The sequence below is a fragment of the Triturus cristatus genome, chromosome 1_2 (genome assembly GCF_964204655.1).
Source record: "Triturus cristatus chromosome 1_2, aTriCri1.1, whole genome shotgun sequence".
NCBI lineage: Eukaryota > Metazoa > Chordata > Amphibia > Caudata > Salamandridae > Triturus > Triturus cristatus.
Window position 1 is genome coordinate 1,185,563,791 of NC_140580.1, and position 25,621 is coordinate 1,185,589,411.

The following is a 25,621-nucleotide window of genomic DNA, read 5'->3' on the forward strand; positions in this document are numbered from 1 at the left end:
ACTGGGGCCCTGATTAGCAGGGACCCAGCCAAACTATAGCCAGAAACCAGTGTGTTCGAGGCATATGAGCTGCAGATCACACACTTAGGATAAGATCGCCATCTGGTGTTGGGCTTGGATGCTTGCAGGTTGTTGTTGTCTTCCGAAGAATTCTTTTGGTCACGAGATAGGTGACTCCTCCCTTGGACTACAGTGCGCATGGGCCTCCACTCCATCCTCAGATTGTTTTTTTCCGCCATTGGGTTCGGATGAAACTTTTCCACTCCGGTAGAAAACTTCTAAACCAAGCTTTTCGAAGCGAAAAACCTTTATAATTTTCATCGATACACCTTTACTTGACATCGAATTCATCGGGCCGGTTCCAGACGTCGACGCGGGCGATTAAACCTATCCGCGCCGTGAGGCCTGCGGCTCATGGAAAGGACGCTGTTTAAAAAATGCCCCCAATGTGGAGCAAAATTCCCGCACAGTGACCATCACAAGGTCTGCAACCTGTGCCTGTCGCCGAAACACGACGAGTCCAGCTGTCCAGCCTGCACCGCATTCCGATCCAAGAAGACCATTCGGGATCGGAGAGCTCGACGCCATATCATGGCACACAGACCAGCTCTGCAACCAGAGGACATCTTTGATGAGGGCCCTGATGTCCCGGAAGAAGATTCCGAGGAACTTCACATTATATCAGAAGCAGACGACTCCGACGACCCCATAACTCCGGGGCAACACGTGAGTACCGATGCCCCTACCGCAACACCTCCAAAAAAGGCATTGGTCAAGACTTCGCCAGCTGGCCCCAGTCGCGACTGAAAACAACCTTCAGAAGCCCCGCCTTCGAGCTTGGCTCCGAAGAAATACAAGCCTTCAGGTGGCTCGGGCCCGGGCAAACATATTATTGTACCCCCAGCACCTTAAGCACCGAAGACACAAGACCTCTCGGCACCGAAGCCGGCTCCGGCACCTTTGGCACCGAAACCATCGAGGCCCGTAGACAAGCCGGCACCGAAAGCTCCCAAGCTTAAAGACTCCATTTTGTCACCGAAACCTTCATGGGCACCGAAACCCTCATCGGTACCGAATCAACCGGCTAAGGTCTATACTACACCTCCTAAAGACTCTACCAATCACCCAAAACATAGATCGGAACCGAGAAAATCGGCGCCAAAGTTTGTTCCTGAAGACCAAGAACTTTTCCACCCAGATCCAATGCAAAAAAGGATCTATATTAATCCAAAAACTGGACATGTCACTGCTGTGCCATGTAAGAAAAGGAAGCTAGACACAACACCTTCTCCAGCTCCTGTAAAGAAGAAGGACTCAGCCACTTCACCTATTCCTCCTTCCTCTCCTGTACGACCTCTTACCCCACCCCCCCTGCCTCCACCACATTACCTCTACCATCTCCTTCACATACACCACCTCCACAGGATGATGATGATGATGATGACCTAGGGGGAGGGGGTGATCCGGATGATCTTAATGATCCTAATGATCCTTTCACAAATCCGGATATTGTACCATTGGACGACTGGCCTTACCCTCTGCCTGATGTACCTGATCCTACTACATACCCCTCAAAACCCTCACCTCCAGATGACCACCTGGGGTTTAGACAACTAGTACACAGAGCAGCACTTTACCATGGCGTCACCATGCACTCCGATGCACCCGAGGAAGACTTCCCTTTAGACACTTTTGAACAGTCTCAGAAATCAGTTCAAATTTTACCTATGATTAAAGGGGTCATAAAACACGCCACAGAAGTTATTAAGGACCCCGTATGGGCCAGGGTTCTTAACACTCGAATTGAGAAAAAATATAGACGTGCCCCAGAAGATCCTTCTTATATTAAAGGACAGCTCCCTCTGGATTCTTTGGTGGTTTCCAACGCAAGGAAGCGGGCTAACTCCCAAACAGGAGATACACCGCCCCCAGACAAAGAATCCAAACTATTAGAAGCCTCGGGCAAAAGAGTAGCAGCACAAGCAGCTAACCATTGGCGTATCGCCAACACACAAGCCCTATTGGCACGCTATGATAGGGCTCACTATGATCAGTTAGAAGACCTTCTATAACACTTACCAGACCAATACAAGGCCCAGGCAAATGACCTTATACAAGAGGGAAAGCTCATCTCAAATGCCTCAATTAAATGTGCACTTGATGCTGCAGACACTGCCTCTAGGGCAATCAATACAAGCGTACTTCTTAGACGCCATGCATGGCTACGCATTTCAGGCTTTAAGCCAGAAGTACAAAGTACCATACTTAGCCAACCATTTAACCAAGAGCAACTGTTTGGACCAGCAGTAGATACTGCACTTGAAAAAATGAAGAAAGACACCGAGACTGCTAAGTCCATGGGAGTGCTACAGTCCCCACAACCACGTGGCTCTTTTCAACGCTCCTTCTATAGAGGAGCATCCAAAAATATTGGAGCAGACACCTCCTCCACGTTCAAAACCTCTCAACAAACCTCCCCCAATAGAGAATATTTTAGAGGAGGATATAGGGGAAACAACACCAAGGGACGAGGTCCAGGCAATACCAACACTCGCACCTCCCCCGCCACTAAACAGTGACTTTCCTCCACTCCTCCCAGACCATTCCACTCCAGTCGGGGGAAGACTCAAACAGTTCCTACCTGTCTGGAATTCCATTACAACAGACAAGTGGGTAAGACAAATTATCCAGTATGGTTACTGCCTTGAACTCACAAATACCCCCCCACATATACCACCCAAACAGCGTCCCATGTCGCCAGACCATCTTACACTCCTCAAGCAAGAGGTTCTCTCCTTGCTTCAAAAACACGCAATAGAGCCAGTTCCCTTCCAACATCAGGGCACAGGGATAAACTCTCTATACTTCCTAATCCCCAAGAAGGACGAGACGTTAAGACCCATACTCGACCTCAGTCTCCTAAATCGGTACATACACTCAGATCATTTTCATATGATCACTCTTCAACAAGTGCTTTCACTATTACAGAAAGGCGATTTCCTTGCCACACTAGATCTCAAGGATGCCTATTTTCACATTCCTATGCATCCTGCTCACAGGAAATATCTAAGATTCCTGGTAGACGGGCAACACTATCCGTTTACTGTCCTCCCGTTCGGAGTGACAACTGCGCCCAGAGTATTCACCAAATGCCTAGCAGTAGTAGCAGCGCATCTCAGTAGACAACAAATTCATGACTTCCCATATCTCGACAATTGGCTCATGAAAGCAAATTCATTCAACAAATGCGTTCTACACACTCACCAAACTATATAACTTTTACACAACTTGGGATTCACCATCGCCATAGCTTATCCCAGCCCAGCCAGGATAGCCAATATACAAGCTCTCACCTTAAAATGTCAATCCCAACACTCTCTCCCAGCAAGAGTGTTCATGCAACTCATAGGCATGATGGCGTCCTGCATCTTCATTGTGCCTTATGCATGACTTCAAATGCGTCCCTTGCAAGAATGTCTAGCACGTCAGTGGAACCAGGCTCACGGACAACTTACGGATCTGGTGTTAGTGGACAGTCGCTCACATCGCTCACTAAAATGGTGGAACACTATAAACCTGTCCAAAGGGCGGCCGTTCTTAGAGCCTCTTCCACAGATAGTGCTCACAACCGACGCATCTCTCACAGGGTGGGGAGCCCATCTCCTAGGACACACCACTCAGGGCACATGGACCACTCAACAGAAACTGCTCCATATCAATTACCTGGAACTACTGGCAGTGTTCCTAGCATTGAAATCATTCCAATTACATCTAAAGAACAAAACTGTCCGGACGGACAACATGACAGCCGTGTATTACATACAAAAGCAAGGAGGCACACATTCTCTCCAGCTGTCCCAGCTCGCACAGAACATTTGGAGATGGGCAATTCCCCAGAACATATACCTGCTAGCAGAACACCTTCCAGGCATTCACAATCAGATTGCCGATTTGTTGAGTCGACAAACCCAACAGATCCAGGAATGGGAATTACACTCACAAGTCCTTCTCCCATTTTTCCAAAAATGGGGCCTGCCAGACATAGACCTGTTCGCCACACACGAAAACGCAAAATGCCCAACCTTCGCCGCCAGGTTTCCCCACCCACAGTCGAAGGGCAATGCGATATGGATGAACTGGTCAGGCAGATTTGCCTACGCTTTTCCGCCTCTCCCACTCATTCCATTCATGGTACGCAAGCTCAGGCAACAGTCTCTCAAGCTGATACTAGTAGCTGCCACATGGGCACGTCAACCCTGGTTCACAACACTACTGGAACTCTCTATAGTTCCACACCAAAGACTGCGCCTCTCCCCGTCCTTATTGACCCAGAACCATGGAGAAATCAGACACCCCGATCCACATCAACTGAACATAGCGATCTGGCTCCTGAAGTCCTAGAGTTCGGTTACCTCAACCTACCACCAGACTGCATGAATTTTATAAAGGAGGCCAGACGGCCTACTACTAGAGCCTGCTACGCTGCAAAATGGAAAAGATTTGCCATTTACTGCACTAACAATGATATACGCCCACTGGATGCATCCATCCAGAACATCATTTGCTACTTACTACACTTGCAAAGATGTAATTTAGCGTACTCATCCATACGTCTCCACCTAGCAGCATTAGCAGCCTACTTACAAAATCGACAAGACTTGTCACTATTTAAAGTGCCTGCGATCAAAGCCTTCATGGAAGGTCTTAAAAGGATTATTCCTCCCAGATTACCACCCTCTACAGTGTGGAATCTAAATATTGTTCTCACTAGGCTCATGGGTCCCCCATTTGAACCTCTGCATAAATGCGAACTACAGTTCCTCATATGGAAAGTGGCTTTCCTTATTGCTATCACATCCCTGAGAAGGGTAAGTGAAATCCAGGCTTTAACCATACAAGAACCATTCCTACAACTAAATCATCATAAAGTGGTTCTTAGAACAAATCCAGAATTCCTGGCAAAAGTCATTTCCCCTTTCCATCTTAACCAATCAGTCGAGCTACCAGTGATCTTCCCAAATCCGGACTCTGTAGCTGAAAGAGCTCTTCATACCTTAGACGTTAAAAGAGCCCTGCTTTACTACATTGACAGAACGAAATCTTTCCGCAAAACCAAACAATTGTTTGTTGCTTTCTCTCCACCAAATAAAGGCAACCCCATTTCCAAATCAGGGATAGCCAGGTGGATAGTTAAATGTATCCAAATATGTTACCAAAAAGCTAAACGCACACTAACTGTTCCCCCTAGAGCGCACTCCACACGCAAAATAGGGGCTTCCATGGCATTCTTGGGAAACATTCCCTTAGAAGATATTTGTAAGGCAGCCACATGGTCTACAACACACACCTTCACTAAACATTACTGTGTTGATGTGCAAGCCAAACAACAAGCTTCTGTGGGAGACACTGCTGTATAGTCTATCCTAAGTGTGTGATCTGCAGCTCATATGCCTCGAACGGAATATGCTACTTACCAGTATGCATCTGTTCTTGGCATGTAGAGCTGCAGAGCCACACACGCCCACCCACCTCCCCGGGACCTGTATCTGTTCCAGCATTGTCTTAATTAGACATTACATATGGACATCCTTTCTTTATTCTTACACACTCCATCATTTCCCATCATGGCGAAAAACAATCTGAGGATGGAGTGGATGCCCATGCGCACTGTAGTCCAAGGGAGGAGTCACCTATCTCGTGACCAAAAGACTCCTTCCGAAGACAACCACAACCTGCAAGCATCCGAGCCCAACACCAGATGGCGATCTTATCCTAAGTGTGTGGCTCTGCAGCTCTACATGCCAAGAACAGATGCATACTGGTAAGTAGCATATTCCATACATCAGAAAAAAAATGGGGGCAACATAAGTGCAGATCCTACTCTCCTACAGCCTGCTCCTTAGGTGTCCTAAGACCTGCCGGCAACTGCTGAGGCATGACTCCTACAATAGTAGGTCGCCCTCCACCGCTGTGGTCACTTTTCCCAGTTTGATTATTTGGGAGGTAGGTGTTTCCACCGCGCCACGATGTGCAGATGCATGTTATTTGGTCCTGAAGAATTGCCATTCGATCCTCCTGACGAACTAGGCAAGAAACATGTTAGCCTGTATAATTACGAGTAGAGCGTAAATATCCTGATCTTCGCCAAAGAGCCCCACATTGGGTGCCCGTCGGGTATTGCAGCGCCGACCCGACGAGGAGCAGGCCCAATGATGAAGCATGGCACCTAGCTGGCTGGGTGTGTGAGGGCCCTAGTTCCAAAAGGAGGAATTCCCCTCCCTCTTGTAACATCAGTTGGACCACCCCCATAGTAATAGTTATCCTGGCTCTCTCACCTGCTCAAGACCCGCATAAGGAACTACGTACCCTCTTTTAAAAAATGTTTGTGTAATTACACAAATATTTGAGAAAATTATGTGCAAAGCTCTCATTTACCACTATATCGCACTGCAAAGTGTGTCCCTTTTGACACGAGGGTGCATTAAGCTCTAAACAAAACCGCAAAAACATTTCCTGCAAACCTCAGCCACTCTCGCGCTGTTTGCTTGCGTTGGTCCATCGTGGCAACATTATCATTTTGCTGCGAACTGATGCGTAATAACGCAACGTGGCGGTACAGTAACATTTTGCATAACTCGAAATTCTGTGAATTAGAAAGGCGTAGTATAACTTTCAGCCAGCCAGCCTGGTCTCAAACCCAGTCCTTGGTTCAGTGTTGCGCCCAGAGCCACGGATACCGCAGGACAGAAGCATGCAGATAATATCGAACATTAGACTCTGTCTCTGTCTGTCCCTTCTGCCCCACACATTGGACATGAGACTCTGTCTCTGTCTGGCCCTTCTGCCCAACACACTGGACATTAGACTGTCTCTTCTGCCCCACACACTGGACATTAGACTCTGTCTCTGTCTGGCCCTTCTGCCCCACACATTGGACATGAGACTCTGTCTCTGTCTGGCCCTTCTGCCCAACACACTGGACATTAGACTGTCTCTTCTGCCCCACACACTGGACATTAGACTCTCTCTCTGGCTCTTCTGCCCCACACACTAGACATTAGACTCTGTCTCTGTGTGGCACTTCTGCCCCACATACTGGACATTAGACTCTCTCTGTCTGGCACTTCAGCCCCACAAACTGGACATTAGACTCTCTCTGTCTGGCACTTCTGCCCCACACACTGGACATTGGACTCTGTCTCTGTGTGGCACTTCTGCCCCACAAACTGGACATTAGACTCTCTCTGTCTGGCACTTCTGCCCCACACACTGGACATTAGAGTCGGTCTCTGTCTGGCCCTTCTGCCCCACACACTGGACATTAGACTCTCTCTCTGGCTCTTCTGCCCCACACACTAGACATTAGACTCTGTGTGGCACTTCTGCCCCACATACTGGACATTAGACTCTCTCTGTCTGGCACTTCTGCCCCACACACTGGACATTGGACTCTGTCTCTGTGTGGCACTTCTGCCCCACAAACTGGACATTAGACTCTCTCAGTCTGGCACTTCTGCCCCACACACTGGACATTAGACTCTGTCTCTGTGTGGCACTTCTGCCCCACACACTGGCTTTGTAAACACAATAGTAAAACCTTTGAACCAGATTTCTTAAAGGTTTGTGCCACCATTTAAGGGATTTGATGCGATTCGACAGTTGCCTAACCTGGCTTCTAGTTAGCATAGTTGGTTATAACTGATCTTAAAAGGGAGATGCCTCTTTGGATGGTCACCCCCAGGTTTTTTGAGTGGAGCTTCTGGTTTTTTGACTCCGAGGGCTCGGAGGCCTGCTCACCACACCTCCGTGCCAGTGCCCTGACACCAACATGTGTATGTTCCAGGCAAGTTCGCCTATAGCGGTTGGGTATGGCCACTGTAGTTTCCTGGTATATGGCACCCAGTGAAGGTAGAGGGTCCCCTCTGGGATTGCACCACTGGTTGTGTCACCCTGGGTGTGACACAGATAAAACCAGTCTCCCAAACCACCACTGCACACTAGAAAAGTAGTTTTAAACTGCTAACCCGACCTTGCCATTTAAACTCCAAGCCGAGCCTCCCTCTGTAATGTGTGTCACCCCGATGGCAGGCCTACCGAGCCCCAAGGCAGGGTGCATCATATTACACAGGCAGAACATTTATTTGGCATGTTCTGGCAGTAAAAACGCGAAACTCGTTTTGATTGTGGAAAGACTTGGTTGCTGCATTGTCGGGCACAGGGTCACGTGCTGACCCCTCGGCTATGCGAACTCCTGGATGGTGCTTCTAAAGCTGACCCTCCAAGGTATCAAACAACTCGTTACATTAGGCCTAACTCTATCCTCAAGTCGAAATTAATGCAAATGTTGCAGTGTGCAACTCTTGCAAAATTGACATTTTGTTACCTTTAATATCCCGTGCCCTAAACCTGTGCCCAAGACCGCTTATACCCTCCTGGGGAGACGAGCTAATGACTCCCAGGAAAGAAGGACAGTGGAAACCTGCACTGGAGAAGTGTTCCCTCGCTCCTGCAGAAAGCCACGTAGGTGTTGGCCCAAAAGGCAAGCTTTAGAGGTGAAGCCACCTTTGAAGGGCAAATGGGTAACACTGGGGAGAGGGGCTGCCTACGTTGTCTAGGCAGACAGGCTGGCACTAGGGAAAGGGATGGGCAAACCAGTTGCCAAACTGCTTTTCCAGGGCCCTGTATCCCCCCTTGGTAGCCCCACTTATTGGTTGGACTGCGGAGTTTTGGACACCGGAAGAGGGGATCTGCCATGCTGGGAGTGGGCAGAATGGTGCATCTTAGGATAGACAGATGCCACACTTCGCAGGAAGTGGTCTTCTGGAAGGAGGAAACCTAGTAGCCCATTGACTACTGACTGCATTTAGCCTGAGGGCAATTTATGAATCTAAATGGGCACCCTTGGCAGCTACATCTCTTGTCTCGACCAGACTAGAAGAACGACCAAAGGAGGACTGCCCTGCTGCACCCTACGGGTTCTAGAGGGGTTGGTAGGTGTACTACGCGGTGAGTTTGCACAACGGCACCACATAATACGCCCTATTTCTTCACAGCGCTCTTTTAAATACCGGTCAATAAAGGTATTGTTGTCTTAAAATATGCAGCAGTGGCTAAACCCTAATATCACCTCCAGCCGGCCCACTCCTCTCGTCGACCAAGTCTTGACTGCCTACATCTCTCAACCCTGAGACAGCGTAGCACATAAAGAGACAACCTTGGTTTTCCAGGTAGAGAGCCATAGCATTGCAGCTCTGAGACACCAGTAGGAAGTGACCGCACCTGCTTGGGACTGTGACCAGTAACTGCTGACTGTCTCAGGGCCCTAGGAAAAGGTGTCATAGGTTGTCCCTGTCCTCCATTGCAAACAGGCCAGTTCTGTCTTGATGGTCTGCAGATGGTCGGAGATCCATGAGACCCTTGTTCATTCTGGACCAGATGGCAGCTCTCAACCCATCTATTCTATTGTGATCAGCTGACTTCCTTTGTTAGGTTTTCACCCTGGACTACTGCTGTCTTTCTTTTGGGTTCCTTCAGAGATGTTCTCCTCCCTTCTATTTCTCTCTGTGAGCTACTCAGTTCCTTGTGGCATTCCCCAGGCCTCCTCTGGTCACCAAAGACATTCCTTGCCTGCATTCTGTTGTCCATCTGCTCTTTGACTTCCAGTTCTTCTGCTGCATGAACCCCAGATCTGCTCTGACTAGTGCAGGCTTCTCCATTGGTAATGTTTGGGAAGTGATACAAGCCTTCTTGAGGTGATGAGAAATAATTCTTCTCAAGTTAACTGCTAACAAGACAGATGTTTTGGTGCAAGGCTCAGTCAGGACCTCCTCAAGACTACAGCCTGGCCTTCACCCTGGGAGATCCACTGGTGCAGACGACTATCGAGGAATAAAACAAGCATTTGCAATGCAATTGGTCTCGCATTAGGAAAGTTTGAGCTTTTTGTATTGTAAATTGACTTTTTTATTTATGTGTTGATACTGAAAATATTGAAATTACTAGCTTTCTCATGTACAATGTCAATCGTTTTAACTGTTGCAAATATGACACCTATAGCATTTGTAATGCAATATGTGTTGTATTTACGTGACTTAGATGTATTGATTTTACAAATAACAATGGCTTACAATTTTTGCAAATAATTAATACTTAAATAAAAGTTAATGTAAATTATAATGGCAATCGTTTAAACTTTTGTTAATAACTCTTGCGAAGATTATTTTTAGTGTATTTAATTGCGCCTAAAATCCAAGAACAGAAGTTAAATATTATCATTTTTTTTTGTGCCATTTGTAATAAAGCCTAAATATTGAGAGAACATATTAGAGCCAGTTGTTGTTGAATGGTTGTACAGATTGATACTGTGGTGGCGGTGAGTGATGTTGTGGTGGTGTCGAGTGATGCTGTGGCGTTAATTGATGCTGTGGTAGCGCATAGTGATGTAGTGGTGCCCTTGAGTGATGCTGTGGTGCCCTTGAGTGATGCTGTGGTGGTGCTTAGTGATGCTGTGGTGATGCGATAGATAGATAGAGTGCAATAGTCCGATAGATAGATAAGGTAGATAGATAGATAGATAGATAGAGAGTGAGGGCGATAGTGTAATTATGTAGAATATAATTATGTGGCACTGAGTGGTTTTGTGTGGAGTGTATGTTGATTTTAGTGGCGTGTAATTATGTGGCATTGAGTGTTATTTTGAGTGTATCTTGCATTGTTTGCATTGTAATTAATTGACACTGAGTGTTATTTGGAGTGCATGTGGCATTGAGTGTAGTGTAATTATGTGGTGTGTAATTATGTGGCGCTGAGTGGTATTTGAAGTGTATGTGGCATTGAGCGCTGTGTAATATGTGGTGTGTAACTATGTGGCACTGATTGGTTTTTGGAGTGTCTGTTGTATTGTGTGCATTGTAGTTATGTGGCATGTAATTATGTGGCTCTGAGTGGCATGCGGAGTGTATGTTGCCTTGCCTTGTATTTCTATGGTTCCTTAAACCCCTAGAGGCAATTCTTTTATTTTAACTAAAAGGATGGTAGTTAAATGGTGTTTATGGCAGGATGGTCGTTAAATGGTGGCTACGGAGAAGCTGTGTGCTGAAAGGCAAAGAGAACACGGGCATGAAAGTGAAAGCGAGGATGAAAATGGAATGAGTGTGGCAGGATGTTAGTTAAATGGCGGTTACGGGGAAGCTGAGTGCTGAAAGGCAAAGAGAACACGGGCCAAAGCTGGAAGAAAACACGAGATGCGAGAGGCATGTGTGTGTGGCAAACACTGGTGGGGCTCAGAGCATTCTGTTGCTGCCTTGATGCCTGTGTGTGTGAGCAGTGGGGCTGTGTGTGTGAAGTGCCTAAAGTTGCAAGAAAACATATGGTTATTTAAATCCTTAGACGCAGAATTAATGGAGCTAATGTTATCGCCCTTAGAAGGATGAAAAGGGAATGAGCGCGGCATATGTTAACTTTGTAAGCGCAGAAAGCGTGCAGGGCAAACTTATTATTTTGGTTGTTTGAGACTCAGATCTGGGCAAATCTGCAAGAAAACAAGGAGGGGGAAGGGCGGGCTGTGTGCTGAAAGGCAAAGAGAACACTGGCATGAACGTGAAATCGATGGATGGCAATGCGTCCGTGAGACTAGCCCTGTGGTGGGGGAGGGACAGTTGTGAGAGGCGCCATGAGGAAACAATCTCTCGGCATGCTGTGGCGGGGGCGGGGGAGCGCATTCCAGGCGGGGGAGCGGACCCTTTGAAGTATGATGCCGAGGCTGTGGCTACACGTGCACGCGCCAGTGGGCTGAAGCGCTTCCCCAAACGGATTGCATGGCGGCACGATGCACGTGATTGTGCGCATGCTCGCCATGCAATCCACTTTTGGGAGCACTTTGAAATGCTCCTCTTACTAGAGTCTCGCATAGCGATTGCGTAAACGCAATAGCTAGGCGAGACCTAAAAATACAACTCCTGGGGTTGAGACTGAGCTAAAACCCTGTGCTTCCAGGTTAACTTGTGAGCCGCGACTTGTCGTGCCATCTAAAGTTGCTGAAAACAATTTACAATCAAGACCTCCACAAACAGGTCCAATATTTTCCGGCCTTTGACCATCAGCTTCATGTGTGCTTTACCAGTCCTGACTCCCACTCATCCCCGTTATTGTTATGCTGTCATTTGTTGTGGAAGCTGAAACACGTGTTCTGAGAGGCACATTGACCTGTATCAATCCCGTGTGGTAGTAATCCTTTGGTTTGTCATGTCCAGTGTGTCATCCTTTGGTTTGTCATATCCAGTGTGTCATTCTTTGCTGCGTCACATCCAGTGTGTCACCCTTTGCTTCGTTGCGTCCAGTGTGTAATCTTTTGCTTTGTCATGTCCAGTGTGTCATCTTTTGGTTCGTCATGTCCAGTGTGTCATCCTTTGGTTTGCCATGTCCGGTGTGTCATCCTTTGGTTTGCCATGTCCAGTGTGCAATGGTTTGGTTTGTCCAGTGTGTAATCCTTTGCTTTGTCGCGTCCAATGTGTAATCCCTTGGTTTCATCATGCCCATTGTGCTTTCCTTTGGTTCGTCGTATCCAGTGTCTTTCTAGTAAAATTGCTGCTTGTGATATTTGAAGCTGAGCACCGACACGTTTCAGCTCTTGAGACTGCATCAGTACAGATAACGCTCACGGTATGATCTTCATGACCGTGTCTGCTCCACCATGAACACAACTACATTGTTAAGCGTTTAGAGTAGAGGTTCATCTCCAGAAGCATAGACAATAGGCTGTATGAGGGACATTGAATTCCAGGCTTTGAGCATGGCAGACCTAAGGAGGATACAGTACATTATGAGCGTTGATATAGGAAATCAAGTTGGACCTTGAATTCATACTTGTAAGTGGTTCTTTATTGAGGTGTTTGAGTGCCTCGTGTTGCAGCATTCTACACACACACAATAAGATCTCCTCGGGTCACAAGCTCACGGGGTAAGTAGAAGTGGAATTAAAGTAAGACCTCTCACACTGTTCTCTCTCCACAGCCATGAACGACGTTCATCCGATGATTGGGAAGTCTATCCGGCTTTTCTGCTCTGGCGATTGTGATCCAGCGTTGCTGCCCCCTGGCACAGAGTGTCTGAATCCATTGCTGGAGAGCGCGTCCAGGCACCCTCCTACCCCGGCCAACAAGGGGTTCTCAGGTGAGAGTATGTGCGGGTCCACTCAGCCTTTCATCCTTCTGAGTTTGATGAAATGAGTACCATTATTCGGCAGCAAGATACCCATGGGTGAGCCTGCGCTTTACAAATATACATGTTATATTATCAATGTAAACTGAGTAAAATACTCATAGCCAGGTAATCCAGGAGTCAGTAGTGTAAGTTATAAGAAGAGGTTTATTACGACTCAGTTACAGTCAGTTCCAGGTAACTGGTAAGATGGTAAGTAAGCTGTTAAATAAACCCCATCAGGAGCAGCACCCTTGCTGCTCGGCCCACTCACTCCAACGGTTTACTCATCCAAGCACAAACACTCTCCGCATTCATCCGATCACAAACGCTCTCCGCACTCATCCGATCACAAACACTCTCCGCACTCATCCGATCACAAACACTCTCCGCACTCATCCGATCACAAACACTCTCCGCACTCATCCGATCACAAACACTTTCAGCATTTATCTGATCACAAACACTCTCCGCACTCATCCGATCACAAACACTCTCTGCGTTCATCCGATCACAAACACTCTCTGCGTTCATCCGATCACAAACACTCTCTGCGTTCATCCGATCACAAACACTCTCCGCGTTCATCCGATCACAAACACTCTCCGCACTCATCCGATCACAAACACTCTCCGCACTCATCCGATCACAAACACTCTCCGCACTCATCCGATCACAAACACTTTCAGCATTTATCTGATCACAAACACTCTCCGCACTCATCCGATCACAAACACTCTCTGCGTTCATCCGATCACAAACACTCTCTGCGTTCATCCGATCACAAACACTCTCTGCGTTCATCCGATCACAAACACTCTCCGCGTTCATCCGATCACAAACACTCTCCGCACTCATCCGATCACAAACACTCTCCGCACTCATCCGATCACAAACACTCTCCGCACTCATCCGATCACAAACACTCTCCGCACTCATCCGATCACAAACACTCTCCGCACTCATCCGATCACAAACACTCTCCGCACTCATCCGATCACAAACACTCTCCGCATTCATCCGATCACAAACACTCTCCGCACTCATCCGATCACAAACACTCTCCGCACTCATCCGATCACAAACACTCTCCGCATTCATCCGATCACAAACACTCTCCGCATTCATCCGATCACAAATACTCTCCGCACTCATCCGATCACAAACACTCTCCGCATTCATCCGATCACAAACACTCTCCGCACTCATCCGATCACAAACACTCTCCGCACTCATCCGATCACAAACACTCTCCGCATTCATCCGATCACAAACACTCTCCGCATTCATCCGATCACAAACACTCTCCGCATTCATCCGATCACAAACACTCTCCGCATTCATCCGATCACAAACACTCTCCGCACTCATCCGATCACAAACACTCTCCGCACTCATCCGATCACAAACACTCTCCGCACTCATCCGATCACAAACACTCTCCGCACTCATCCGATCACAAACACTCTCCGCACTCATCCGATCACAAACACTCTCCGCACTCATCCGATCACAAACACTCTCCGCACTCATCCGATCACAAACACTCTCCGCGTTCATCCGATCACAAACACTCTCCGCGTTCATCCGATCACAAACACTCTCCGCATTCATCCGATCACAAACACTCTCCGCATTCATCCGATCACAAACCGGACTCATCCAATCATAAACACTCTCCGCGTTCATCCGATCACAAACACTCTCCGCGTTCATCCGATCACAAACACTCTCCGCACTCATCCGATCACAAACACTCTCCGCGTTCATCCGATCACAAACACTCTCCGCGTTCATCCGATCACAAACACTCTCCGCGTTCATCCGATCACAAACACTCTCCGCGTTCATCCGATCACAAACACTCTCCGCGTTCATCCGATCACAAACACTCTCCGCGTTCATCCGATCACAAACACTCTCCGCGTTCATCCGATCACAAACACTCTCCGCGTTCATCCGATCACAAACACTCTCCGCGTTCATCCGATCACAAACACTCTCGGCACTCATCCGATCACAAACACTCTCGGCACTCATCCGATCACAAACACTCTCGGCACTCATCCGATCACAAACACTCTCGGCACTCATCCGATCACAAACACTCTCCGCACTCATCCGATCACAAACACTCTCCGCATTCATCCGATCACAAACACTCTCCGCACTCATCCGATCACAAACACTCTCTGCGTTCATCCGATCACAAACACTCTCCGCACTCATCCGATCACAAACACTCTCTGCGTTCATCCGATCACAAACACTCTCCGCACTCATCCGATCACAAACACTCTCCGCACTCATCCGATCACAAACACTCTCCGCACTCATCCGATCACAAACACTCTCCGCATTCATCCGATCACAAACACTCTCCGCACTCATCCGATCACAAACACTCTCCGCATTCATCCGATCACAAACCGGACTCATCCGATCACAAACACTCTCCGCGTTCATCCGATCACAAACACTCTCCGCGTTCATCCGATCACAAACACTCTCGGCACTCATCCGATCACAAACACTCTCCGCGTTCATCCGATCACAAACACTCTCCGCGTTCATCCGATCACAAACCGGACTCATCCGATCACAAACACTCTCTGCGTTCATCCGATCACAAACACTCTCTGCGTTCATCCGATCACAAACACTCTCTGCGTTCATCCGATCACAAACACTCTCCGCACTCATCCGATCACAAACACTCTCCGCGTTCATCCGATCACAAACACTCTCCGCGTTCATCCGATCACAAACACTCTCCGCGTTCATCCGATCACAAACCGGACTCATCCGATCACAAACACTCTCTGCGTTCATCCGATCACAAACACTCTCTGCGTTCATCCGATCACAAACACTCTCTGCGTTCATCCGATCACAAACACTCTCCGCACTCATCCGATCACAAACACTCTCCGCGTTCATCCGATCACAAACACTCTCCGCGTTCATCCGATCACAAAACACTCTCCGCGTTCATCCGATCACAAACCGGACTCATCCGATCACAAACACTCTCCGCGTTCATCCGATCACAAACACTCTCCGCGTTCATCCGATCACAAACACTCTCCGCGTTCATCCGATCACAAACACTCTCCGCGTTCATCCGATCACAAACACTCTCTGCGTTCATCCGATCACTCTGCGTTCATCCGATCACAAACACTCTCCGCGTTCATCCGATCACAAACACTCTCCGCGTTCATCCGATCACAAACACTCTCCGCGTTCATCCGATCACAAACACTCTCCGCGTTCATCCGATCACAAACACTCTCTGCGTTCATCCGATCACTCTGCGTTCATCCGATCACAAACACTCTCCGCGTTCATCCGATCACAAACACTCTCCGCGTTCATCCGATCACAAACACTCTCCGCACTCGTCCGATCACAAACACTCTCCGCACTCGTCCGATCACAAACACTCTCCGCACTCATCCGATCACAAACACTCTCTGCACTCATCCGATCACAAACACTCTCCGCACTCATCCGATCACAAACACTCTCCGCACTCATCCGATCACAAACACTCTCCGCACTCATCCGATCACAAACACTTTCAGCATTTATCTGATCACAAACACTCTCCGCACTCATCCGATCACAAACACTCTCCGCGTTCATCCGATCACAAACCGGACTCATCCGATCACAAACACTCTCTGCGTTCATCCGATCACAAACACTCTCTGCGTTCATCCGATCACAAACACTCTCTGCGTTCATCCGATCACAAACACTCTCTGCGTTCATCCGATCACAAACACTCTCCGCACTCATCCGATCACAAACACTCTCCGCGTTCATCCGATCACAAACACTCTCCGCGTTCATCCGATCACAAACACTCTCTGCGTTCATCCGATCACAAACACTCTCTGCGTTCATCCGATCACTCTGCGTTCATCCGATCACAAACACTCTCCGCGTTCATCCGATCACAAACACTCTCCGCGTTCATCCGATCACAAACACTCTCTGCGTTCATCCGATCACTCTGCGTTCATCCGATCACAAACACTCTCCGCGTTCATCCGATCACAAACACTCTCCGCGTTCATCCGATCACAAACACTCTCCGCGTTCATCCGATCACAAACACTCTCCGCGTTCATCCGATCACAAACACTCTCCGCGTTCATCCGATCACAAACACTCTCTGCGTTCATCCGATCACTCTGCGTTCATCCGATCACAAACACTCTCCGCGTTCATCCGATCACAAACACTCTCCGCACTCGTCCGATCACAAACACTCTCCGCACTCGTCCGATCAAAAACAGGTTGAGGTACACAGGGCACATAAAAGGTTTGAGGTACACATGATTTCTAGGGCACTGTGGGGTAAACGGGGTACCCCCAGATCCATGAGGTACGCAGGGAAGGCTAGTTGAGGTACACAGGGCACATAAAAGACTCGTTGAGGTACACCGAATGTCTAGAACACCATGGGGTAAACCGGGTACCCTCGGATCCATGCGGTACACAGATGTGTTTATGTATTTAGTTTCCATTTTTCACCCTCTACCAGGTGTGCTTAACATACTTTATCACTTGGTGCGTGAGTAGATGCCTCAACCGGATGATTCTTGTATGTTGTCGAGTGAATGTGGGATGCCACCCCCACGGGGAAGGGGGGGGGGGGGCATAGTGGTTTATATCTGAACCCAGTGACACAGGGGAGAGTCCCATAGAGGCAAAATATTGGATACAGTGTCGGGGGGAGGGGGGACGCCAGGACCTGAACGCAGTGAGACAGCATTTCATCTAAATATACACAAAATGTAGATATTTACAGTGACACCATGGTCGTAATTAAATGTGTGTTTATATTATATATGCACAGATTTGAAGGGTGCACTTCCCTTTTGTTACTATTCAGTTTGGGCGTGGCCATGAATCGTAAGAGGCAAAGTCTTGCGCTGGGCATGACACCTCTTCCCCTCCATCAACAATGGTTGTAAACGGCACACTACAATTTGCGCATCTGTATGTATGGTTTCTGCTGTGGTGGTTTCATATGTTATCTAAAACCAGAATGGAGGGGCTCGATCTCTGACGTGATGTGAAATCACATTGAAGAAGCCTTGTGACTATTAAGAGTTGTTTCCACGTACAAAGTCATTAAGGCACTAGAGCAGCGCTCCCCAAAGCTTTTTGAACCGCGACTCGAGTTCTAGAACAGTAAACTTTCGTGACCCACTTAGATGAAGCTGGCGATATTGAATGCAACTAAAGCACGGTGTGGTAGCGTACTGTCATTTACAGACAGCCTGCTAGATCCCTCCCGATCAGGATTCTGAGCCAACTACAGTACCGAGACAGTCCCGATCACCTCTACAGACGGCATCTTTACTGTTCTCGACAGAGGTGAATCGGCCACACTGATCCTTCTCGACCTCTCAGCAGCCTTCGATACCGTCTCCCACCACACTCTTCTCATCCGACTGCACCAGATCGGAATCAAAGGCGACGCTCTGACATGGATGGCATCTTTCCTTACGGGACGCACCCAGACAATCTCTCTCCCGCCCTTCACCTTACAGCCCAAGAGCATCCTCTGCGGCGCCCCGCAAGGTTCATCCCTCAGTCCCATCATCAGAACCCACGACAACATCATTTCCTACACCGACGACACCCAGCTCTTCCTCTCACTCTCAGTAGACCCCACCTCGAAGAAAACCAACTTCCACAACTGCATGAAGAACTCTCAGCGTAGAAGAAAGACAACTGCCTGAAGCTCAATACTAGCACGATCGAAGGGCTCCCTCTGGAACGACTCCTGGTGGCCAGCAGAACTCGGACCTACCCCCACTCTGAAAGACCATGCCTGCAACCTCGGCATCATCATGGACCGTGAACTCTCCATGAAAAGGCAGGTCCATGCCGTCTCCTCAGACTGCTTCCACATCATCTGCATGTGCCACAGAATCTTTAAATCGATATCCATCACCACCAGGAAAACGGCGATGCAGGCCGTCCTTACCAGCGGCCTGGACTACGGCAACGCACTCTAAGCACGCACCACCAGCGAACTTTTGAACACTCCATACGATCGAGAATGCAGCAGCCAGGCTGATCCTCAACCTGCCCAAAGGAACTCTCATCACCCAGCACCTGAGACCTCTCCACAGACTCCCTTTCCAGAAGAGATGACACTTTAAGCTTCTGAGAAGCGCCTACAAAGCCCTCCACGACCAGGGACCACCGCCTGAACTTCCACCAACTATCCAGAAACCTCCTCTCCGCTCACCGTGCCCTCTCACAGACGCGGCACATCCGCCGCTGCCGCACCCGAGGACAATCCTTCTCCCTCTTCGCTGCCAAAGCCTGGAACGCCCTCCCACCTCCCCCTCCAAACACCACCCTCGTTGGCAGACCTCAGGAAGGGACTCAAGACGTGGCTCTTTGACTGAGGCCCAGTGGCTGGACACCCTCACGAGTGATAAACCGCACTATAGAAGTAGTGATTGATTGACACATTTTCCATTGAAATGGCTACTAAATGTGCACAGACCTACAGTTTACTCATACAACTATATTGCACACAAATTATTTAGTGTGGGAATCAATCTATATTTGTCATTTGTGCACCACCAAGTAAAGTGTCTTGATTTGATCCTGTAAAAATCTTTGTTTCCAGCACACTTCAGAATTACAAAAAAAGCTTCATTTTTGCTTCATCGCTGCTGAATGTGAACAGAGATCATTAACCAGAATGACATCCCACAGCCTTTCCTTTCACACTCCCTGCACCCATCAAGATTGTCACATAACCCACTTTACTTTTCTTTCTCTGATTGCAAAGTGAGAGGCGCTTGTAAACCCCAATGCCCATGTTAAAAACATAAGCGGCAATTGGTCAGACGACAGCCTGATGTTTGACCTCTGCCTTTGAAGCTCAACAAATGAGACCGATAAATACAGAGTCTAAAGGCTTCTTTATCTATTGTTTGGACTTGTGTGCCCCGCCTGTTTGGAAACATTATTTTTATTTGAGTGTTTGTTGTTGTTTTAAAGAGGTGCTTTTACCTGTTATTATAGATTGCTATACACATTGTGAGGCCAGCAGCATTGCATGTGGTGTTTGTAGGCAGTTGTCTGGCTGAGATTGCAGATTCATCCAACGGCTCCTTGTCAGTCAAACATTGCCTCGCTAGGACGGCCTCGCCCGCGCCCAAAGTTTCACAGGACGGAGATGGAGGGGACGTCCGTTCCAGGGTAGCAATACTTGCATCAAGAAGCCGCTCAATACAGTTCCCAGGCTGATTTAGTAAAATCAAAATGCATTTTATACTTAAAATAAGGTTAAAACAACAAAAATTGAAAGAGGCATTGCAAAGCTATAGTGCTTTAAAGTGACATTTTCATTCCATATGGCTCCTGCGTTCTGCAAGGACAGTCAATGGAGGTCCGCAGTACTTACAAGTGGCAACTGGGGGCTTCTCCCCCCTCAGTCACACAGCACGACTCCCAGCTGTCGGCTGCCCCTTGGGTTCAGTCAGGCCGAAGGGGCTGGAGGAGTCGGTCTTCTTGTGCAGGCAGGCACAGTTCACAGCTTCCAAACTACACAGGGCTCCTATGGGGTATGTGTGGCTTGCGTCTCCATGGCAGACTGTCTCTGTGGCCTTCCTAACTCTGTCGGAGCCAGTGGACAGTACCCTTTCCTCCTGCCAGCGGACAGTAACCCCTCCCCTCCTGCCAGCGGACAGTAACCCCTCCCCTCCTGCCAGCGGACAGTACCATTCCCCTCACACCAGCGGACATTAACCCCTCCCCTCCCGCCAGCGGACAGTACCCATCCCCTCACACCAGCGGACAGTACCCTTCCCTCCTGCCAGCGGACAGTAACCCCTCCCCTCCTGCCAGCGGACAGTAACTCCTCCCCTCCCGCCAGCGGACAGTACCATTCCCTCCTGCTAGCAGAGAGTACTCTTCCCCTCCCACCAGCGGACAGTACCCTTCCCCTCCCACCAGCGGACAGTACCCTTCCCCTCCCGCCAGCAGACCGTACCCTTCCCCTCCCGCCAGCAGACAGTACCCTTCCCCTCCCGCCAGCAGACAGTACCCTTCCCCTCCCGCCAGCAGACAGTACCCTTCCCCTCCCGCCAGCAGACAGTACCCTTCCCCTCCCGCCAGTAGACAGTACCCTTCCCCTCCTGCCAGCGGACAGTACCCTTCCCCTCCCGCCAGCAGACAGTACCCTTCCCCTCCCGCCAGCAGACAGTACCCTTCCCCTCCCGCCAGCAGACAGTACCCTTCCCCTCCCGCCAGCAGACAGTACCCTTCCCCTCCCGCCAGCAGACAGTACCCTTCCCCTCCCGCCAGCAGACAGTACCCTTCCCCTCCCGCCAGTAGACAGTACCCATCCCCTCCCGCCAGCGGACAGTACCCTTCCCCTCCCGCCAGCGGACAGTACCCTTCCCCTCCCACCAGTGGACAGTACCCTTCCCCTTCTGCCGGTGGACAGTACCCCTCCCCTTCTGCCAGTGGACAGTACCCTTCCCCACCCACCAGTGGACAGTACCCTTCCCCACCCACCAGCAGACAGTACCCTTCCCCCCCACCAGCCTCCAAAGCCCTTGCTTCCTCTTGAGAGTACCCTTACCCTTACCACATATCAGTTCAAGTGAGCGTAAGTTAGCTCTGTCGCTCACCTTGCAGTCCCAACAGAGAACCTTCACCAAGTCCTGTGCTAGACCAATAATAGCTGGTCAGCTGCTCTGCTTCACTAGAAGACTCATTAAATGCCCTTTGATGGCCAGGATCAGCCGGAAATAGCCCTTTTGTAGAGCACAAGACCCAGGCTTGATGGGGGCAGTTCACGGTCTCTTGTCCTCTTCCAAGTCCTGCCCCACAGAAACCTGCTTAGATATGTCCACCTGCCTTCCCTTCTCAGGCTTTCAGCTCTGGTCCGTCTCTTCGGATCAACACAAGTTTAGGCTTGTGGCTCGGGGTGGGGTCTGTGTCCCACGTACAACCTCCCACCACTTCAGGGGGTCTGTGTCCAGTTACGTACAACCTCCCACCACTTTGGGTGGGAATCTATGACCCAATGTACAACCTCCCATAACTTCCGATGGATCTGTGTACCACGTACAACCTCCCGCCACTTCATGGGGGGTCTGTGTATCACGTACAACCTCCCACCACTTCAGGGGGTCTGTGTCCAGTTACGTACAACCTCCCACCACTTCGGGGGGGAATCTATGACCCAATGTACAACCTCCCATAACTTCCGATGGATCTGTGTACCATGTACAACCTCCCGCCACGTCATGGGGGGTCTGTGTCTCACGTACAACCTCCCACCACTTCTGAGGGGTCTGTGTCTCACGTACAACCTCCCACCGCTTCAGAGGGGTCTGTGTCCCACGTACAACCTCCCACCGCTTCAGAGGGGTCTGTGTCCCACGTACAACCTCCCACCACTTCTGAGGGATCTGTGTCTCACGTACAACCTCCCACCACTTCTAAGGGATCTGTGTCTCACGTACAACCTCCCACCGCTTCAGAGGGGTCTGTGTCCCACGTACAACCTCCCACCGCTTCAGAGGGGTCTGTGTCCCACGTACAACCTCCCGCCACGTCATGGGGAGTCTGTGTCTCACGTACAACCTCCCACCTCCCACCACTTCGGGGGGGAATCTATGACCCAATGTACAACCTCCCATAACTTCCGATGGATCTGTGTCCCATGTACAACCTCCCACCACTTCTGAGGGGTCTGTGTCTCACGTACAACCTCCCACCACTTCAGAGCGGTCTGTGTTCTGATTCTTTGGAGCCTCACAAGTTTGGGCTTGTGGCTTAGAGGTAATGTACAACCTCCCACCACTTCACGGGGGAGGTCTGTGGCCTATGTGCAACCTCCCACCGCTTCAGGGGGGTCTGTGTCCCGCATACAACCTCCCACCAATTTAGGAGTGGGGGTCTGTGTCCCATGTAAACCTCCCACCACTTCAGGGGGTGTCTGTGCCCCATGTACAGCCACCCACGTACAACCCCCCCACCACTTCAGGGTGGGTCTGTGTCCCACGTAGAACCACCCACCTCTTCAGGGGGCGTCTGTGTCCAACGTACAACCTCCCACCATCTCGGAGGTCTGTATCCCACATACAACCTCCCACCACTTTGGGGGGGTCTATATCACACGTACAACCTCCCACCATCTCGGAGGTCTGTATCCCACATACAACCTCCCACCACTTGGGGGTGGGGGTCTATATCACACGTACAACCTCTCACCATTTCGGGGGGGGGGGGGGGGGGGGGGGGTCTGTGCCCTAGTAGATGACAGATAGCAGAAGCATGCTTGTGGTCTACAGCCCCATCAGACATCGCATCTACCAGAGGTGAGGAGAGCGGCTTATTCCAGTTCCCCCACCCCACAATCTCCAGCGGTCCCTGACTTGCAGTAAAGTTGTGCGGATTGGTCACTTCAAAGCTTGCAAAAGTTTACCCTAGTAAGGTTTAACCACTGGCTGCCTGTGCAGAGCCACGGACCTTGGTTCCCCCTATTGAATACCATCTGTGGTGTCCTGCTGGACACGTTCTAGTGTTCGAGGAGTGTGCTGTACCTACACTCTACACCTGCCCATCACAGGCGTCGCGGGTCAGGTGACCCTGCTAATAAAAGGGGCTGAGCGCACGTGCACTGGGCCACTTACCAGTAACCATACTACTGTGTCCGTGTGCATTATTTCCCAGTATGTGGGTCTAGAGGCTCCTTCTTTACAATGGCGATGAGCGGGTCTGCCCCGTGTGTGCACTGGCAGCAATGCAGCGGTTCCGCGTGGTGGGGGAGAGTTACCAGGGCTTGAGGCGACCCCTGCACCTGTTGCCAGCATGAAGACTACAGAGGCAAGACAGGACGAGAAGGGCGCCCAGTGTGTGCACCGACGTCCACTGGTAGGGACCCTGCAGCCGACCACATGCAGATACCCCTGTAGCCTGGTACCAGCCAGCCCTGCAGCGTGAGAGCAGTGCCGAGGGGGTAAAGTGTCGCACTCAGTGCCGCGCACAAGCAGCCCTGGCGCTGCTGACCCAGACCACAAGAAGCGGATCCTCCACTCCCGCACCGACTGCATCCACCCTCTGGCAGCCCAAGTGCCCGCAGTCAAGAAGAGCGGAGATTGGCCCCGCCACATTCCCTGGTGCATGTCACCTTCCATTGGTGTGACCGGAGTGAGCCCGCATCAGCAGTACGGTAAGCCCACACTGGCATCCTCAGCCCTGCACTGCCTGTAGTTGTCATTGAAGAGAGAAGACAGAGATTCAGAAGCTGCAGCCTGAGGGGAGAGCGCCCCGATGCCTCCCTGCTGCCACAGCGGCCCAAACATGGAGCTCCGTCTACATCCTACTTCGCAAGACCAGTGCCCCCAATGAGACGTGCCAATGAGTGCACCAGCACAGAAGCAAAGCTGGCCAGCATTAGTAAGGAGCCGCGTCATCCCTCGGCAGTCGGCTGACACCACATGACCCCACCTGCTGGGCGAGTGGAATTCTCTTCATCTGCTCATGCTGACAGCCCGTTGACCGCCTGCACTCCCTACAGAGGCCATGTTCCCTTCGACCGTCCAGTCGCATGTCATCGCCTGCTTGGCATAGATGGCATCCCCGCTAGCAATCCCTGGCTGCGTGACATCAATGGCATCCCTGCTAGTAATCCCTGGCTGCTTGACATCAATGGCATCCCTGCTAGTAATCCCTGGCTGCTTGACATCGATGGCATCCCTGCTAGTAATCCCTGGCTGCTTGACATCGATGGCATCCCTGCTAGTAATCCCTGGCTGCTTGACATCGATGGCATCCCTGCTAGTAATCCCTGGCTGCTTGACATCGATGGCATCCTTGCTAGTAATCCCTGGCTGCTTGACATCAATGGCATCCCTGCTAGTAATCCCTGGCTGCTTGACATCGATGGCATCCCTGCTAGTAATCCCTGGCTGCTTGACATCGATGGCATCCCTGCTAGTAATCCCTGGCTGCTTGACATCGATGGCATCCCTGCTAGTAATCCCTGGCTGCTTGACATCAATGGCATCCCTGCCAGTAATCCCTGGCTGCTTGACATCAATGGCATCCCTGCCAGTAATCCCTGGCTGCTTGACATCAATGGCATCCCTGCTAGTAATCCCTGGCTGCTTGACATCAATGGCATCCCTGCTAGTAATCCCTGGCTGCTTGACATCAATGGCATCCCTGCTAGTAATCCCTGGCTGCTTGACATCGATGGCATCCCTGCTAGTAATCCCTGGCTGCTTGACATCGATGGCATCCCTGCTAGTAATCCCTGGCTGCGTGACATCGATGGCATCCCTGCTAGTAATCCCTGGCTGCGTGACATCGATGGCATCCCTGCTAGTAATCCCTGGCTGCTTGACATCGATGGCATCCC

General features: G+C 50.1%; 1 protein-coding gene across 3 annotated transcripts in view; it reads left to right on the forward strand.

The window, feature by feature from the left end:
- SLC27A4 (solute carrier family 27 member 4) overlaps positions 1–25,621 on the forward strand; it is a 330,596-nt gene that overhangs the window by 157,011 nt on the left and 147,964 nt on the right. For all 3 annotated transcript variants that reach the window (XM_085614109.1, XM_085614107.1, XM_085614108.1), the window contains exon 4: positions 13,012–13,170. In XM_085614109.1, coding sequence (XP_085470235.1) covers positions 13,012–13,170 — 159 coding nt within the window. The remainder of the gene's footprint in view (positions 1–13,011; positions 13,171–25,621) is intronic.